The sequence below is a fragment of the Lepus europaeus genome, chromosome 14 (genome assembly GCF_033115175.1).
Source record: "Lepus europaeus isolate LE1 chromosome 14, mLepTim1.pri, whole genome shotgun sequence".
Classification (NCBI taxonomy): Eukaryota; Metazoa; Chordata; class Mammalia; order Lagomorpha; family Leporidae; genus Lepus; species Lepus europaeus.
In genome coordinates, this window is record NC_084840.1 from 78048897 (window position 1) to 78068389 (window position 19493).

At 45.0% G+C, this 19493-nt stretch overlaps 2 protein-coding genes across 2 annotated transcripts in view; one reads left to right on the forward strand and one right to left on the reverse strand.

Moving 5' to 3' along the window:
• GDI2 (GDP dissociation inhibitor 2) overlaps positions 1-13344 on the reverse strand; it is a 38562-nt gene extending 25218 nt beyond the window's left edge. Inside the window, exon 1 of the mRNA XM_062211042.1 lies at positions 13079-13344. Coding sequence (XP_062067026.1) covers positions 13079-13123 — 45 coding nt within the window. The 5' untranslated portion in view covers positions 13124-13344. The remainder of the gene's footprint in view (positions 1-13078) is intronic.
• Positions 13122-17287, forward strand: LOC133773470 (uncharacterized). The gene is made up of 3 exons (XM_062210805.1): positions 13122-13129; positions 13235-14134; positions 16540-17287. Exons 1-2 carry the CDS (start codon positions 13122-13124, stop codon positions 13968-13970), a joined length of 744 nt encoding a protein of 247 aa, XP_062066789.1. The 3' UTR covers positions 13971-14134; positions 16540-17287.
• The last annotated feature ends 2206 nt before the right edge of the window (positions 17288-19493 follow it).

Genomic DNA, 19493 nt, shown 5'->3' on the forward strand with positions numbered 1-19493 from the left:
TGCACCCCATGGGAGACTAGGATAAGCACCTGGCTCCTGCCTTTGGATCAGCGCGGTGCGCCGGCTGCAGCGCGCCGGCCACGGCGGCCATTGGAGGGTGAACCAACGGCAAAGGAAGACCTTTCTCCCTGTCTCTCTCTCACTGTCCACTCTGCTGTCAAAAAAAAAAAAAACAATTATCATCTGGTTCACATTTTACCACAGGGGTGTGAACCATTTTTTATTTGGCTCAAGAATACATTATGTTCCAGAAGGCCCATCAGGCTTACATTTTACTACAGGAATATGTACCATTTTAAAATTTGGCTCAAAAAATGAAAAACTGTATTCCAGAAGGTTCCTCACGCTCTATTCCAGTCACTACCACCATCCCCCCAGAACCCTCCTGGTTTCTAAAGCAGATTTGTTCTGTCTGTTCTTGAACTTCATGAATGGAATCACATAGTCGTTACATCTTTTTAATCTAGCATCCTGTAGTCAATGTTACATTTAAAACATGAGTGGCCGGTGCCGCGGCTCAATAGGTTAATCCTCTGCCTGCGGCGCTGGCACACCAGGTTCTAGTCCCGGTCAGGGTGCCGGATTCTGTCCCGGTTGCCCCTCTTCCAGGCCAGCTCTCTGCTGTGGCCCGGGAGTGCAGTGGAGGATGGCCCAACTGCTTGGGCCCTGCACCCCATGGGAGACCAGTAGAAGCACCTGGCTCCTGCATTTGGATCAGCACCATGCGCCGGCCGCGGCAGCCATTGGAGGGTAAACCAACAGCAAAGGAAGACCTTTCTCTCTGTCTCTCTCTCTCTCTCACTGTCCACTCTGTCAAAAAAAAACAAAAAAACAAACAAAAAAAAAACCATGAGTGTTTTAAATGTTCTAATGTATTTATTCTCACTGCTGTAAAGTAGGGGTCCACAAAATCCAGTCTGCAGTCTCTGCTTATAAATAAAGTTTTATTGGGAAATACTATTCCTGTTCACATGCATATGGTCTATGGCTGTTTTCACAGTAGCACAGCAGAGTTGTTTAGGTCTGAAACCCTTCAAATATTTACCATGCCCAATGCCATAAACAGAAGACTTCCATGTGTGATTCCTGATTTAGCATCACTACAAATGTAAGTTCTAAGTAGATACTGAAACTCCTGGTTGTATCCATATCAACTGAAGAACTCAATAAAATAACTGCTGGGCTGCATCTTCAGAACTATCAGCCAGCAGCCTGCCAACTGTGTTTCTAACAAGTTCCTGGGCAAAGCTGATGATAGTTGATCAAGTTGGAGAACCATGACTAAAGCAGTGCTTTTTTTTTTTTTTTTTTTAAAGGAAGGAGGAGGGAGCTGGGAAGAAAGAGGGAGAGTAGGGTGGGAAGTATCATTATACTCTTTTTTTTTTTTTTTTTTTGACAGGCAGAGTGGACAGTGAGAGAGAGAGACAGAGAGAAAGGTCTTCCTTTTGCCGTTGGTTCACCCTCCAATGGCCGCCGCGGTAGGCGCGCTGCGACCTGCGCATCGCGCTGATCCGATGGCAGGAGCCAGGTGCTTCTCCTGGTCTCCCATGGGGTGCAGGGCCCAAGGACTTGGGCCATCCTCCACTGCACTCCGTGGCCACGCAGAGAGCTGGCCTGGAAGAGGGGCAACCAGGACAGGATCGGTGCCCCGACCGGGACTAGAACCCGGTGTGCCGGCGCCGCAAGGCAGAGGATTAGCCTAGTGAGCCGCGGCGCCGGCCAGCAGTGCTTTTCAAATAAGAATCAGTTGAGGATCATGTTAAACTGTAATTCTGATTCATTGTACCTGGATTGGGGCCTAAGCTTTTTCATTTCAGGTAAGTTCTTAGTTGTTAACAGATGTAGTTGGTGGACTGACCACACTTTGGGTAACGAAGCTGTGGAGATTTCCACTGAAGATATGTACCACATGGACATGATACAATTTACTTACTCATTCTAGCACTGATGGATATTTGGATAGTTTCCAGTTTTTGTCTATTACAAATAAAGCCCTATGAACATTTTCACATATGTTATTAAGAATGCAATTCTGTTAGCTATAAATCAGGGAGAGTATGAGCACATTCAACCTCAGCAGTTATTGGCTTTTCAAAATGGCTGTACAATTTATCCTTTCATCAGCAATGTATGAAAGTTCCTGTTGTCTTAAATCCTTGACCATCACTTATACTGTTGTCCTTTCAAGTTGGTCACTCTAGTTAAGACAGGGTTTAATTTGCATTTCCTGATAGCTAATAAGGTTGAGCACTTTTTTTTTTTTACACTTTCTTGATGATCAGGCTATCTTTAAATAAGTGCCAGAGTTTTTGTTCATGTTTTAAAAGATTTTTGTCTTTTCTTACTGCTTTTAAAAGTTATTTATATAGATTAGATATATATAAAAATCCTTTAATGGTTACATGAATTGCAAATAAATTCTTCCACTCTCTGGCCTGCCTTTTCACTTTCTAAGTGATGGCTTAATGAACAAAACTGAAGGTCTTTTACAACTAAAAAATCAACACTAACATTATCTAAAACAATTCGCTTGTTTAAATAAGAAATACACCTTAAGCACTACTAACTATTTCGATAATAGATTACGACATAAAAGACAAATAGTCCCATTCCCAGCTGACAAAAGTAGACTTCATGGTTCAACTTTTGGAAGTAAAATCACAACAAATAACGTTTAGTGTTGCAAAGCTTCTATATATAACTTCACACTCCACTGCCATAAAGCATGATGCACTGGACCATGGCCCCAAAGCAAACACAAACGACGCAGCCAAAAATAAGGACACAAAGCTCACTGCAGCTAATCAAAAATCTGCAGGTCCACTGGCTTTTTAAACCTCTCAGTAAAAAACTGCTTCGAGAGCCAGCATTGTGGTGCATCAGGTTAAGTTACAGACTTTGCTGCCAGCATCCCACATTAGTGCAGGCTCAAGAACTGATGGTTCTACTTTCGATCCAGCTCCCATTATGTGCCTGGCAGGGCAGGCAGATGGTACAAGTGCTAGAGCCTCAGTCACCTATGTGACTGAACCCTCTTCCAATCTAGCTCCCTGCTAACGGCCTGGGAAAGTAGTGGGAGATGATCCAAGTGCTTTAGGTCCCTGCACCCACGTGGGAAACCTGGAAGAAGCTCCTGGCTCCTGGCTTCAGATCAGCCCAGCTCCGGCTGTTGAGGCCATTTGGGGAGTGAACCGGCAGATGGAAGAACTTTCTGTCTTTCCTTTTCTTGGTCTATAACTCTGCCTCTAAAATATGAAATTAAAAAAAAATTAAAATCTGCTACCTATTTGTGAATACAGAATAACAAGCAAGAAGAATAAAGACAGGAAAATCCAAAGTCTCCTTTATTTACACTAGAAAACCTAGTCCACCTACCATGTATGTCAAAAAAAACTGGTTAACTGGTCAGCGCCGTGGCTCACTTGGCTAATCCTCCGCCTGCGGCACTGGCACCCCGGGTTCTAGTCCCGGTTGGGGCGCAGGATTCTGTCCCGGTTGCTCCTCTTCCAGCCAAGCTCTCTGCTGTGGCCCGAGAAGGCAGTGGAGAATGGCCCAAGTGCGTGGGCCCTGCACCCACAAAGGAGACCAGGAGGAAGCACCTGGCTCCTGGCTTTGGATCAGCACAGCTCGCCATTCGCAGCACACCAGCTGTGGTGGCCATTATGGGGGTGAACCAACGGAAAGGAAGGGAAAGGAAGACCTTTCTCTCTCTCTCACTGTCTAACTCTGCCTGTCCAAAAAAAAAAAAAAAAAAACAAAAACAAAAAAAACAACTGGTTAACTTTTCATACACATTTGAATGTTTGCAAACATATTAGGTTTAAATCTAAAGATGAGAGTATTCTATATATATAATTTTTCTTTTCTAAAGTATTTATTTATTTGAAAGGCAGAGTTACATAGGCAGAGAAAGCGAGAGCAAGAGCGAGCGAGCGAAAGGGGTCTTCCATCTGATGGTTCACTCCCGAGATGGCTGCATCGGCCAGAGCGATCTGAAGCCAGGAGTCAGGAGCTTCCTCCAGGTCTCCCATGCCGGTGCAGGGGCCCAAGGACTTGGGCCATCCTCTACTGCTTTCCCAGGCCATAGCAGAGAGCTGGATCAGAAGTGGAGCAGCCGGGTCTCAAACCGGCGCCCATAGGGTATACCAGCACTTCAGGCCAGGGGGTTAACCCACTGCACCACAATGCCAGCCCCTGGCCAGGATGTTTAGCATGTTTACAGTTTTTTATTTTTTTTTATTTTTTATTTTTTTGACAGGCAGAGTGGACAGTGAGAGAGAGAGACAGAGAGAAAGGTCTTCCTTTTGCCGTTGGTTCACCCTCCAATGGCCGCCGCGGTAGCACGCTGCGGCCGGCGCACCGCGCTGTTCCGATGGCAGGAGCCAGGTGCTTCTCCTGGTCTCCCATGGGATGCAGAGCCCAAACACTTGGGCCATCCTCCACTGCACTCCCTGGCCACAGCAGAGAGCTGGCCTGGAAGAGGGGCAACCGGGACAGGATCGGTGCCCCGACCGGGACTAGAACCCGGTGTGCCGGCGCCGCAAGGCGGAGGATTAGCCTGTTGAGCCACAGCGCCGGCCCATGTTTACAGTTTTGTAATCTTAAATTACAATATGTTTATAGCTTCCAAGAGTAATACAGGTTTAGTATCCCTTATCCAAAATACATGGGACTGGGCCAGCACAGTGACATAGTAGATTAAGCCTCTGCCTGCAATGCCAGCATCCTATATGGGCACCCATTAGAGTCCTGACTGCTGACTTCAGATCCAGCTCCCTGCTAATACACCTGAGAAACCAGTGGAAAATGGCACAAGTGCTTGGGGCCTTACACCCACAAGGGAGACCCACATGGAATTCCAATTCTTAGATCTGGTCTGATCTAGCCCCAGCCATGTGGCCATTTGGGTAGTGAACCAGTAATCTTTAAAAAAGACATTAAAAAAAATAAACAAAATGCACGGACCAAAAGTTGCTAAGAGATCTCCATTTCTTTCAAATTTTGGAATATTACAGTGTATCTAATGAGCTACGGATGGAACACAAATCAAAATATAAATTTCTTTTTTTTTTTTTTTTTGACAGGCAGAGCAGACAGTGAGAGAGAGAGACAGAGAGAAAGGTCTTCCTTTTTGTCGCTGGTTCACCCTCCAATGGCCGCTGCAGCCGGCTCATTGCGCTGATCGTTTGGCAGGAGCCAGGTGCTTCTCCTGGTCTCCCATGGGGTGCAGGGCCCAAGCACTTGGGCCATCCTCCACTGCACTCCTGGGCCATAGCAGAGAGCTGGCCTGGAAGAGGGGCAGCCAGGATAGAAACCGGCGCCCCAACCGGGACTAGAACCCGATGTGCTGGCGCCGCAAGGCGGAGGATTAGCCTGTTAAGCCACGGCACCAGCCAAAATATAAATTTCATCTGTTCATATTTAATGTACCTACACCTTGATTGTGACACATCATAAAGGTCAGGTGTAGAATCTTCCAAGTGTGACACAACAAAGGTAAAAAAGTTTTGGATTTTTAAAGCACTTGAGATTTCAGATTTTGGGATTAGAAATGATTGTTTGCAAGCATTAGTAAATACTGGTCCTATTATAACTACTACAAAGAATAAAAAGCCATATGTCTACAGAACTCTAATATAACTAAAGCAAGTTATAAAGGAGCAAATTTAACATTGCGTAAATCTTAGAGGCAATCTAAATTATAGTCCAGAAGTTTTAAAATCAAGTTTAAAACTTCTGCTTTGAAATCATAAAATGCTAAGGGGTAGCGCTGTAGTGTGGTGGGTTAAGTTGCTGCCTGCCATACCTGCATCTCATATGGATGCCAGTTCTAGTTCCTTCTGATTCAGCACCTTACTAATGGCCTGGGAAAAGCAATAGAAGATGGCTTAGGTGCCTGAGTCCCTACCACCCAAGTGGGAGAACTGGTTGAAGCTCCTGGCTCCTGGCTTTGGCCTGGCCCAGCCCAGGCCACTGAGGCCACCTAGGGAGTGAACCACTGCATGGACGATACCTGTGTGTGTGTATATGTATAATCCTGACTTTCAAATAAATTAACATAAAAATATAAAAATACACTGTGGTTTAGCAGGTAAAGCTATCAAATAAGGCACTAGCATCCCACATTGGTGCCTGTTCAAATGCCTGCTCTTCCACTTCCAGTCCAGCACCCTGCTAACATGTCTGGGAAAGCAGTGGAAAATGGTCGAAGTCCTTGGGCCCCTGCACCTCCATGGGAGACCCGGAAGAAGTTCCTGGCTTCTGGGTTCAGACTGGCCCAGCTCCAGCTGTTGCAGCCATATGGGGAGTGAACCAGTGAATGGAAGACCTCTCTGTCTCTCTCTCACACACCTTCTCTGTAACTCTGCCTTTCCAATAAATAAATAACTCTTTAAAAAAAAAAATAGAGGCCGGCGCCGTGGCTCAACAGGCTAATCCTCCGCCTTGCAGCGCCGGCACACCGGGTTCTAGTCCCCGTCGGGGCACCGGATTCTGTCCCGGTTGCCCCTCTTCCAGTCCAGCTTTCTGCTGTGGCCCGGGGGTGCAGTGGAGGATGGCCCAGGTCCTTGGGCCCTGCACCCGCATGGGAAGTGCCTGGCTCCTGGCTTCGGATAAGTATGGTGCGCCAGCCACAGTACGCCGGCCGCAGCGGCCATTGGAGGGTGAACCAACGGTAAAAGGAAGACCTTTCTCTGTCTCTCACTGTCCACTCTGCCTGTCAAAAAAAAAAAAAAAAAAAAAAGGAAAACAACCTGATGGGGAGAGGGGTTTCTTTGGCTAGCCCAGCAATGGCCATTGTAGCCATGTGGGGAGTGAACCAGCAGATGCAAGATCTCTCTGTCTCTCCCTCTATCTCTGTTACTCTCTTTCAAATAAAGAAATCTTATAAAACAAAACAAAACAAAACAAAAAGCTTCTGGGAATCACAAATGGGTATGCAGTTACTCTTTTTTTAAATACAGTTTCCAAGAAGATTCATGGGTATATTTCAAGCCTATAGTAAGTTATGTGCAAATTATACAGTGAGAAGCTGTCTACCCTTTGGAAAGCAGAGCAAAGCAGAGGTTGCCAGCCTAACAGTAAAGTCAGAGAGATGGTGAAAAACAATAGAATAAAATCAAGAACTTTAAAAAGGAAACCAACTTAAGCCTACTTAAAAGAAAACAAAGATGAGCACTTAGTCTAGCAGCTAAAACATCAGCTAAGATGCCTGCATCCCATATCAGAATACCTGGGTTAAATACCCAACTTTAGCTTTGAATCTCATCTTCCTGTTAATACAAACCCTGGGAGGTAGCTGTGATGGCCAAGTCCCTGGGTTCTTGTCACCTTACAGGAGACCTAATTTGAGTTCCAGGCTCACAGCATGGCCTAGAACTGGCCACCGAGGGCATTTGGTAGGTGAATGAGGTTAGGATCTCTTGGTCTCTGTCTCTCTCTTCCTCCCGAACAAATGAATAAAAATATTTAAAAAAAAAAAAAAAATGGGGCTGGCGCTGTGGCACACTAGGCGCCGTCATCCCTTATGGCGCCAGGTTCCAGTCAGGTTGCTCCTCTTCCAGTCCAGCTCTCTGCTGTGGCCCGGGAAAGCAGTGGAGGATGGCCCAAGTGCTTGGGCCCCTGCACCTGCATGGGAGACTGGGAAGAGACACCTGGCTCCTGGCTTCGGATCGGTGTAGCTCCGGCCATTGAGGCCATCTAGGGAGTGAACCTTTCTCTCTGTCTCTCTCACTGTAATTCTGCCTGTCAAATAAATAAATAAACTAATTATGTTCCTCACTTTGCTAAACAATTGTGCAATTGTGTTATTCAGAAAGGCTTTCACACGAAAGTTGTAGTTCTTTAAAGGGGCAGCTCTCAATTCCTTAGAAAATTCAATGATATGGGGCCAGCGCTGTGGTAAAGCTGCCACCTGCAGTGCTGGCATCCCATATGGGCGCCGGCTCAAGTCTCGGCTGCTCCACTTTCAATCCAGCTCTCTGCTATGGCCTGGGAAAGCAGGAGATGGCCTATGTCCTTGAGCCCTTGCACCCACATGGGAGACCTAGAAGAAGCTCCTGGCTCCTGGCTTCAAATCAGCACAGCTCCAACTGGGGAGTGAGCCAGCAGATGGGGACCTCTCTCTCTCTCTCTCTCTCTCTGCTTCTCCTTCTCTGTGTAACTCTAAATTTCAAATAAATCTTAAAAAAAAAAAAAAAGAAAAGAAAATTCAATGATATGTATGACTATTTCTTCTAGACAGGGAATACGTTTCTCTAGTTTATACAAAATTGTCTCTCTCTTTTTTTTTTTTAGAGATTTATTAATTTATTTGAAAAGTAGAGTGACTGACAGAGCAACAGAGACCTGGAGGAAGCTTCTGGCTTTGGCCTAGCCCAGCCCTTGCTATTGCCTCCATTTTGGGGGTGAACCAGCAAATGAAGATCTCTGTCTTTCCTCTCTGTGTAACTCTTTCAAATAAATAAATAAATAAATCTTAAAAAAATATAAGAAGTTCCTGACCATAAAAGTATTGGACACATCGGGTACCATTAGTATTCAGTACCCATATTTGATAGCATATACCTTTTTTCAAGTTCTTAAATCTCAAGCACTACATGTTTATAAACCAAAAATTAAGAAAATTAAATAGTATGTCTACTCTAAATACTTGGTTATTTCTAATTTGAGGACTTTTAACTTTCGTGGTCCCTTCATTTAACTTTCATCCATCTAAAAGACCTGGATCACTAAAAATGAGACTATAAGATTTCTCATTATCAAAATACCCTGTCATCACTACTCTAATTAGTGACAGCAATGTGATTATCCTGAATTCATATAATTCTCAAATAACTCACCAAAAGACCTGAGATGATGAATAGGGTTTAAAGTTATCATAGCTACCAAACGACAGCAGAAGTTAGTCCCAAAATCTGGTGAAGTAGGTATCAGCCACTCTTTAAAAAGTACACAATCCAAATGAAAATTTAAACAAAATGCATCCAGCAAAGGAAATAACCAACAGACTGAAGAGACAACCTACACAGTGGGAGGGAATATTTACAAACTACTCAGCTGATAAAATATTAATAACTACAATACATAAATAACTCAGCAGCAGAAAAAAAAAGGAGAGGAGGGACTAAGGCTGTGGTGCAGAGAGATAATCCACTACCTACAATGCTGGTATCCCATTTGAGCACCTACTGGTGTCCTGGGTGCTCCACTTCCAATCCAGTTCCCTGCTAATATGCCTGGGAAAGCAGCAGCAAAATGACCCTAGTGCTTGGTCCTCTGTCACCACATAAGAGACGCACATGGATTTCCTGGCTCCTGGCTTTAGCTTGGCCAACACTGCTGTTGTGACCATTTGGGGAGTGAACCAGCGGATGGAAGACCTCTTTCTGTCTATTCCCCTCTCTCTGTAACTCTGCCTTCCAAATAATATTAAAAGAAAAATTAACTGCTTTAAAAATGGGCAAGTGACCTGAACAGACAATTCTCAAAGAAAAATACAGAAATCATTGGGCCTGGCCGGCGCCACAGCTCACTAGACTAATCCTCCGTCTGCAGCGCTGGCACCCTGGGTTCTAGTGCCGGTTAGGGCGCTGGTTCTGTCCTGGTTGTTCCTCTTCCAGCCCAACTCTCTGCTGTGGCCCGGGAAGGCAGTGGAGGATGGCCCAAGTGCTTGGGCCCTGCACCCGCATGGAAGACCAGGAGGAAACTCCTGGCTTCCGATCAGCGCAGTGCGCTGGAAGTAGTGGCCATTGGAGGGTGAACCAACGGAAAAAGGAAGATCTTTCTCTCTGTCTCTCTCTCTCTCTCACTGTCTAACTCTGCCTTTCAAAAAAAAAAAAAAAAAAAAGAAAGAAAGAAAAAAATGATTGGGCCTGTATTGTGATGTAGCAGGTTAAACTGCTGCCTACAATGCTAGCATCCTATTTGGACACTAGTTAGAGTCCCAGCTGTTGAACTTCTGACCCAGCTCCCAGCTAATACACCTGGGAAACCAGTGGAAGATGGCCCAAATGCTTGAGGCCTTGCACCTACATGGGAAACTCACATGGAGTACAAGGCTCTTAGCTCTGGCCTGACCCAGCCCCAGCCATTGTGGCCATTTGGGGAGTAAACCAGCAGATGTCTATTTTCTTCTCTCCCCCTGTCTCAGTAACTCTGTTCTATCAATAACTATTCCACTGTTGCTGTGTATTCGTTCTGAGATGAGGAGTGTGGTGAGGACAAGAGGCACAGAGTCACCACACAGACTCTGGGAGTCGGGTGAAAGCAGGCCAGAGGCGAGCAGCCTGCAGACTCATTTATTTCAGTTGGTACATCAGCTTAAATAGCCAAGGCAGCCAATCTGGTCAAGGGGCAGTTTATGCCCTAACCAATCACAGCCTGTTGCCAGGCAGGCTCCAAAGCCATCCAATCACAGCCTGTTGCCAGGCAGGCTCCGTTGCCAGGTGGGTTTCAAAGCCATTCCTGAGTAACTGACTCTTGCTTGCCAGTGGCCATCTTGGCATGGCCTTCTCATTCCACCACATTCCATCTGCTGGTTCACTCTGCAAATGGCCACAACAGCTGAGCCTGAGCCAGGCCAAAGCCAGGAGCCCAAGCACTTGGATCACCTTCTGCACATTAGCAGGGAGCTGGATTGGAAGTGGAGCAGCCGGGACTTGAACTGGGGCCCACGTGGGATGTCAGGATAGCAAGGTGGCCCCAGAAGCCAGGGTGCAGGAGCCCAAGGCCATCTTCTACTGCTCTCCCAGGCCACAGCAGAGAGCTGGATCAGAAGTGGAGCAGCCGGGACTTGAACCAGTGCCCATATGGGATGCCGGCACTGCAGGTGGCGGCTTTACCTGCTACACGACAACGCCAGCCCCAACAATTATAAATTTCAAAATCATTAGGCAAGAGGACATTGAACATTACCAACATAAATAATAAATGTCTGGGGTAGCAGATGGCCAACTATCCTGTACCAATCATTATACACTGTATACAGGTACTGAAATGTTACCCTGTACCCATCATAATATACAGTTATTTGTCAGTTAAAACTAAATGTATTTTTTAAGAGAAACTAAAGGCTAGCAACAAAATACATTAAGGTAAAAACACCACACCATCTTTGATACAAAATGATTCTGAACTAGGCATGTGGAAACCTGCATCATGATGGATTTGCACTCACTTGTTCATGCTCAACTGACCTTAATCGTGGACAAATCTGAAAGACCAGCAGTAACCATAGAAAACCAGTGGAACTAACTGGCTCTTACAACATGCTGGCAGCAACAGCACCATTCCACTGGGCAAAAACATGACAAACTAAGCTCAGCTCAGAATCCCAATTAGGTAGTTAAAAAAAAAAAAAAACTGCTGTGGATAGACATATTTATTCAGGCATCCTACAACTTACTATTGAAAAAGAAATTCAACTGTATCACACACACTGAAAATGATTAAATGGCTTTCTATTTGTTACTATTTCATACACAGTCACATGTCTATTTCTGGACTGTTCAGACATAATAAAGTTATTCAGAAATGAATATTCTCCAAGTATCATAAATCACTATAAACTGAAAATGACAGGCCATAAAGACTATTCTAATTCTTAACAGACTTTTCCTAAAAAAATTAGTCAAACAAAAGTTTGGTTTTCTTATCTACAAAAACCCAATATAGCTATTTTGGAGTATTACCTTAAAGAAACTGATTTGATCCCAAAAGATCAAAATGCATTTCAACAAATTTGAAGTGGTAGTTTATATGAAATCATTCATGTACTGAGGTCAGAATGTATGGGACACATGATATTTTTTCTGGTGTTCATCTTTTTATGAGGAAGTAGTCCAGAAAGAATTTCAAATTTTCTAATAAGACTGATAATCAAAATAGTTCCTTCCTTCCTGAAATTTAATTTTTTGTAAGATGACTCGTCATCATAAAAGCAGATTAGAAAAAGTATGATAGTAAACCTGCCTATAATACTTGCAGACTCTTATCTAATAGTCTCTAAGCAGACAGAGATCCAGAAAAAGAAACATCCAATGGTATTAGTCACTCTTTGCATTCGTATATTATGAATGTATTCTTCATGTGGTTACTGATTTATGATAACCCTTTAAGAGTTTAGAGGTACAGAGAATGTGGCCTCTGGCAATCCATCACAAGTTAAGGGGATGGCATGTAGAAGAGACAATGGAAGCAGAGAACATCCCGGAAAAAAAAAAAAGTGATGTGTAAAAGCACTCGATACACAAATTTTGAGAAAATTCATTTCCAGTTATCCAGATGCTCAGTAAGCAGGATGAGAGGGTGACTTAAAACAATCAATGATGTCTCCTACTCGGAATGAGATATTAAAAATTAAATCACTCCTTCACTTTGTCCAAAAGTTTAAGTCTAGCGAACTCTAGCAACTACAAAGTACTGATTACCTAATGATGTGGCACTCCTCCGGCCTCACTCTGACAGCCAGATTGACTAGCAGCAGAGGCTAAAGGCTAAACAGGAAATGCAACTGCAAGCTGCCTTCCCCTCCCCCTCCGCCCAGTGCTTCTCAGCTTCCAATCACCAGAGGTCACCGACCTCTAAGAGGGGAGGTCTTGGCTTCACCTAAAGGCAGGCTTTTTCCCTTCACATTTTTCAGAGTCCCCGTTTCCGACGTCCTTCTCTCGGGCCAGGACTACCCATTTGACTGCCTTCACAGACGTGTGTCCTAGGTTTCCATTTCCTGTTCTCTCCATGCACACTTGTCCAGGACCAGCTCCACCCACCGTGCTGCGGCTCCTTGAAACCCCTCCACCTCCACCAACCACGAGCCCCTTCCCGAAAACCAAGGCAGAAGACGAAGCAGTCTCCGAGTAAACGCAGCCTGCAATCTAGCGGGCCTAGGACGCGGGCCCTGCATGAGCGCGGGCGCAACGACTGCGCCCACCCTCAGTGCACCGGACAGAGTGGACGGCGCACCCGGGCGGGGGAACTGAACCAAGAGCCTCAAGGGCCGCCCCCACCCCCGGATTCGCACCCTGGCGGGCCGCCCCTCCCCCCGGGGCCTCCGGGCATTTCCTCCCGGCCAGCAGCTCACCGTCAGGCCGGTGCCCAGCACGATCACGTCGTACTCCTCATTCATGGCGGGGTAGGGCGAGGCGGACGACTCGAGAAAGGAGAAAAGCTAAAAGACCTTGCGGCCACTCTAAGGAGGCGGAGAGGAGCTCAGACCGCTCTCAGGTTAAGGGAAAAGGGAAGGCGGGAGGTTAGAAAAAAAAAAAAAAAATGGAGCTGACGAGGAGGCAAGCCCAGCCGCCACCTCAAACGGGAAGAGAAGAGCGGGCAAGGGAGGGGGAGAGGGTGCGGAGGGGAGGGAGCGGAGGGCGGCGACCTCGCCTGGGCAGACGGGGCGTGGCCGCCAGAGACTCCGAGAAGGCCGCCAATCAAGCGCCTTCCGCCCTCTCATTGGCTGCCTTCCCGTCTGTCGCCGAACTTCCTCCCTTTCCCCCTCTCGCGAGAGAAGGGCGGGGGTGTCGCCATCTTGGGCTTCCGGTTGCCCGCCCGTTCGCTGCCACGGTGGTTGTGGCGAGTTACAGAGCTGGGAATGGGGGTTCCAGAGAAGGTCCCTGAGGAGGCTGCAGCCCGCCGCCACGTTCACGACCCTCACAATTGGGTGGGCGGTCGCTTTGTCCAAGGCCCCTGCCCATGACCGCCGCCCTTGGACTTTGAACGAGTGTGCGCGGTCTGGTGTGTGCGACGGCCACGTGGGTGAGGAACCGGGGCCGCAGCCGGCTCTCGGAGGCCGCAAGCCTCGGTACCTCCCTGTGACTGGAATGTCCCTGCAGCCTGAGGACTGCGGCTGCCCCCGGACTGGGTTCGCTGCGACTCTGCCAGGCAGAGCTCAGAAATCATTTGTGTCATCTTTTCAACCTTGTGTTATCTTTGGTTGTGTCACACAAATTCGGCTCAAACTGTCCACAACAAATTGAGTGATACAATTTGGTGCAAAGTGATTTCTGCACCTGGTTTGATGTGCAAGAAAGTTGCAACCTAAGAATATATCCTAGTAACCAAGCGTCTGAACCTCAGCAATCCAAGACTGAAGGATGTCAAGTTAATGCCCGAATAAGGCAAACACTGAGACACGAATGTGGTAATCTTTATGTGATTTCAAGCTTTTCTGGTTATAGAAACAGTTCACCATGTTTAGGTTGGAGGCCTTCTGAACCATCTGTGGCCCAAAGTGCTGCTGCTATTTCTTCCTTTAGTAAACATCTTTTTGCTAAACAGATTGGTATAGTTGATGGATCCAAAGTAGAACTTCTGGTGGCCCCCAGGAGCATCAAGCCACCACACAAGGAACTTGCCATGACCCTTTGAGCCTAGTGATCTCTTGTGGCAACTGGGTCCCAACTTCTATGTACATTGTGTTCGGAGCCCCCGATGTATCTGGTAATTTTTCCCACTAAATTTCTGAATTGGATTCAGTTAAGAGGCCTTACTTGTCTCACTGGGTTAGAATTTGAACTGATTCACAATAAAATTGGGTTTGATAATTAATTGGATTGAAGCTTACAAAGGGAGTCAAAAAGTTTATGGAAAGTGTAATTAAAAGATGTTTATTTTGGTTCAAAAACATTTTGAAATCCATGAATATGAGTGAAGGACCCTGGGTAACTATTTCTGATTTTTAATTATTTTTGATTCTTGATTATGGGCTTGTCACAGTCCAAGGAGTCTAGGACTCTCACCTGGGGCTCAAGCTAGATTCATGCATCAAGAGTATGGACCCAGAATATATATTTATATTTATATTAAATAGTTGTATTTTATATAATGTGTTACACATATTATAATAATTATATGATCATATTACATATAATAATTATACAATTATATATGCTGTTTATTATATAATATATATTTTTTGGGGGAAAACAGGTTAGTCTGACTAGAAACAACTTACAAAAGTGGTGGTCACAATAAGAAAGTTTTAATTTGAATAGAAGTTGTGAAGCATATTAGAAAAACATCCCATAAAAACAATATAATGCATTATTTAATTGATACATGAAGGCATCCAAGAGGCATGAAATTGCTCCTTAAAAGATTTTTTGGAGGCCAGCGCCATCCATGGCTTAACAGGCTAATCCTCCGCCTTACGGGGCCGGCACACCGGGTTCTAGTCCTGGTTGGGGCGCCGGATTCTGTCCCGGTTGCCCCTCTTCCAGGCCAGCTGTCTGCTATGGCCCGGGAAGGCAGTGGAGGATGGCCCAAGTCCTTGGGCCCTGCACCCGCATGGGAGACCAGGAGAAGCACCTGGCTCCTGGCTTCAGATCAGCGAGATGCGCCGGCCACAGCGGCCATTGGAGGGTGAACCAACGGCAAAAAGGAAGCCCTTTCTCTCTGTCTCTCTCTCTCTCTCTCACTATCCACTCTGCCTGTCCAAAAACAATTTTTTTTTGAAAACGCAGATGAAAAGCTTAAGCAACAGACTAAAGATGGGATGGAAATTGGCTGCTTTCTGAACTAACCCCAACCATTACTTCTTTCCACTCATCTTTACCTAAATACTCTTGATTCCACTAGCTGTTTTGCCCAATTCCCTTTTCCCTTGAAAATAATCAAAAGACGAAGACAGATACATGCCTTGTCAGATGAGCCTTGTCAGATGAGACTTTATGATCAACCAAGACTGGTTGCCATACCACTTTTACTCCATTTTGAGGCAGAGGTAAGGAACCATTTCTCTGCCTAGAGCTATTTGGATATTTATAATACCATTCATGGGCCAAACAAAATTATCAACTTAAAAATTAGCCTGGGGACCGGTGCTGTGGCGCAGTGGGTTAACACTCTGGTCTGAAGTGCCAGCATCCCATATGGGTGCTGGTTCGAGACCCGGCTGCTTCACTTCCGATCCAGCTCTCTGCTATGGCCTGGGAAAGCAGTAGAAGATGGCTCAAGTCCTTGCGTCCTTGCACCCGCATGGGAGACCTGGAAGAAGCCCCTAGCTCCTGGTTTTCAGATCAGTACAGATTTGGCTGTTGCAGCCAACTAGGGAGTAAACCATTGGATGGAAGACACTTCTCTCTCTCTCTCTGCCTCTCTCTGTGTAACTCTGACTTTCAAATAAATAAATAAATCTTTTTAAAAAATTAGCCTGCTATAGATTTATTGAATTTCAAGTACCATCTGTGATTGCCTTGGTAGGGCCAAACCAAATGATTGTGTAGGCCTTATACAGCCCATAGGCTGGATGTTCCCCACCCCTGGTAAGGTAAAGGTTACAGCCATCACAGGAAAATTACCATAACAAAAATAAAATTCTTAAAAATATAATCTTGCAGGAAAAATAAGAATGAATGAGTTTCAAGTTATAGAGCTCATGTAGAAATGCTGTTAAGCATTCTGAACTTGAAATACATCAAAAAAGTATTTTCTGCATGAACCAAATGTAGAAAACCCAGGCAGCCATGAAGTCCTTCAGGAGATAATAAAGTATAACCACTCTCACAACTTTGACCCTCTGATTGTATTCCTGCAATTTCCACACAGATCAGCAAATGAAGGGCCAGGAATTGGTCAAGTGGAAGACATCAAAAGAGATGCAAAGGCCTTAATGGATCTGAAATGGCTTGGGGAATCAAGTAACTCCTGTACTTTTCTTTTTGTACCTTAAAAAAAAAAATACTCTTTGAAAGACTGAGTTATATAAACAAAGTGAGAAGTGGACAGAGAGAGATCTGTCTCTCCAAATTACTACCAGAGCTGGAGAAGGCTGAAGCCAGGATCTTGGAACTGTGCCCGGTTCTCCCACATGGGTAGCAGGATTCCAAGTCCTCTGGCCATCTTCTGCTGCTTTCCCAGGTGCATTAGCAGGGAGCTGAATGGGAAGCAGATTAGCCCACACTAGAACCGGTACTCATAGGGGATGCTAGTGTCATAGGTGGTAGCTTGACCTGCCGCCTGACAACACTAGTGTGATTTGTGCCTTTTAATTGATGCACCACATGGCATCTTGACAGCTACATCAGACAAAATGAAATCTTCCTTCATCATGGGTAAGACCAGTGCAACCACCAAGATTTCTTAATGTTTGCATTTCTTTTAGTGGGTCTCTAGATCACTATGACATGTGTTAGCAAACTAACCAAATAGAATAGCTCTTTAAATCAAGCCATTTTGCCTCATGCTATGGTGCTCAGTCACCATCAAGGACTATGACTGATAAGACTCAGATACTGTGGAACTTTGGTTTGTTTTTGATTGGTTTGTTTCAGGGAGACTTGTTAGATTTCTTAGCACTGTGTATTGTATTGTACTCAGTCAAAAGTTTTAAGTACCTGTATGCAGCTGTCTTTTATATATCAAATGGTTTCTTTATGATTGTAGTAATAAAAACATGAAAGAGTCAGCTAATTTAACTTTGAAGTTGTGAATACTAAAAACAGTTGAATATATTGTGATGATGTCACAGATGATGTCCATGTTTTGTTCAATCCCTCCAAGATTGAGAGGATGACCTGAAGGAGAGAGGTGTTAAACAGAAAACCTGCCTCCCTTCTTGCATGATAAAATGTGACACAAAGTATCCTTCATAAGTAGTGACCTGAAGCCTGGCTTGATCTGCAAACAAATTGTATGTAGCCTCATCTAAGGATATACCTGGGTAACCTAAGCATCTGGCTCTCAGCCAGTCCCAGCGTCAAAGCTGCCAAACTATGCCCAAATAAGGGAAACACTGAATTGTACCAGTCAGGTAATCTTTGTACCTCATTTCCTGTTTTCTGGTAAAAATATACTGTAGATGGAGGCACTCCGAACCATCTTCAGACTGGAATGCTGCCAGTTCCAGAACCTATATATTTCTTACTTTAATAAACTTTGTTTAGTTTAACTCATCTCAGTTTTTTCCTTGCCTTGTGGGTACCTTGGGAAATTTGGGAGGAGTAAATAAACAGACTCTTTAAAAGGAACCTTTAGTATGAAAGAGGAAAACCAAATTTGACTTGTAACCAGTTGTTTACCTAATGAGGGTTATAACAAACCACCCAAAACCTAGTTAACTGACCAGTATATGAAAAGGTTTTGGCCACAAGCAGAGAGAAAACTATTTGGTGTTTATCTTCCACCCCTACTCCCTCTACTTACTTTTATCTAGAATTGTCACTGGAATCTTCAGCTTTGATGAATACAGGGTAAGCAGAAGTTATGTTCTCAACCCACAGAGGCAGGCCTCTGTGGAAACTTAGACAAGTGCTTTTCTTAAAGACATTGCTAGAAACCCCGTGTTTTTAGCATGTGAAAGATCAGCATACTCAGCAGGCAATAGAAGTTTGATATTCTTCAAGATTCACATTCAAATCTGTGTGGATAAGAACTATTGAAAGCAAATATTGGTAGATAGAACTTCTTACCTCATTGTTAAATAATTCAGATAGAAAAAAAGAGTGTAACCATTAAAGATTTATTTATTTATTTGAAAGAGTTTCACAGAGAGAGAGGTCTTCCATCCGATGGTTCACTCCCCAAATGGCCACAACAGCCTGAGCTGCACCGATCCGAAGCCAGGAACCAGGAGCTTCTTCTGGGTCTCCCACGTGGGTGCAGGGGCTCAAGGACTTGGTCCATCTTCTGCTGTTTTCCCAGGCCATAGCAGAGAGCTGGATTGGAAGCAGAGCAGCCAGGTCTCGAATCGGCGCCTATATGGGATGCCAGCGCTTCAGGCCAGGGGAATAGCCCATTGTACCACAGTGCTGGCCCCGTATAACCATTTTTTACAATGTTTCTTCACCGCATCAAAAGTTTAAGAAGGTATGTCAGTACAAAATGTACTGCTTTGGGGGAGCACAGAGGACAGTTGAAATTTACATACAGTCTTTTTTTTTTTTTTCTTTTTACAGGCAGAGTGGACAGTGAGAGAGAGAGAGACAGAGAGAAAGGTCTTCTTTTGCCGTTGGTTCACCCTCCAATGGCCGCCGCGGCCGGTGCACCACGCTGATCCGAAGGCAGGAGCCAGGTGCTTTTCCTGGTCTCCCATGCGGGTGCAGGGCCCAAGGACTTGGGCCATCCTCCACTGCCTTCCCGGGCCACAGCAGAGAGCTGGCCTGGAAGAGGGGCAACCAGGACAGAATCCGGCGCCCCAACCGGGACTAGAACCCAGTGTGCCGGCGCTGGTAGGTGCCGGCTTACATACAGTCTTAATTGCATTTGTATATGTTAACTTCCAAATTGAATTTTTTAATTTAATTATTTATTTATTTATTTGAGACTCAGCGAGTTCCCATCTGCTATTTTACTTCCCAAATGCCCACAACAGCAAAGGCTGGGCCAATCCAAAGCCAGGAGCAGAGATTGCCACTGAATGTTGAAGAAGCTTTTAAACATATAAGCTGAATTGTTTTTACCATGTTTTATTTTTACTTTTTTTAATGTTCATTTATTCATTTTCATGTCTCCAAAAGGCAGAGAAAGAGAAAAAACCTTCCATCTGCTGGTTCATTCTTCAA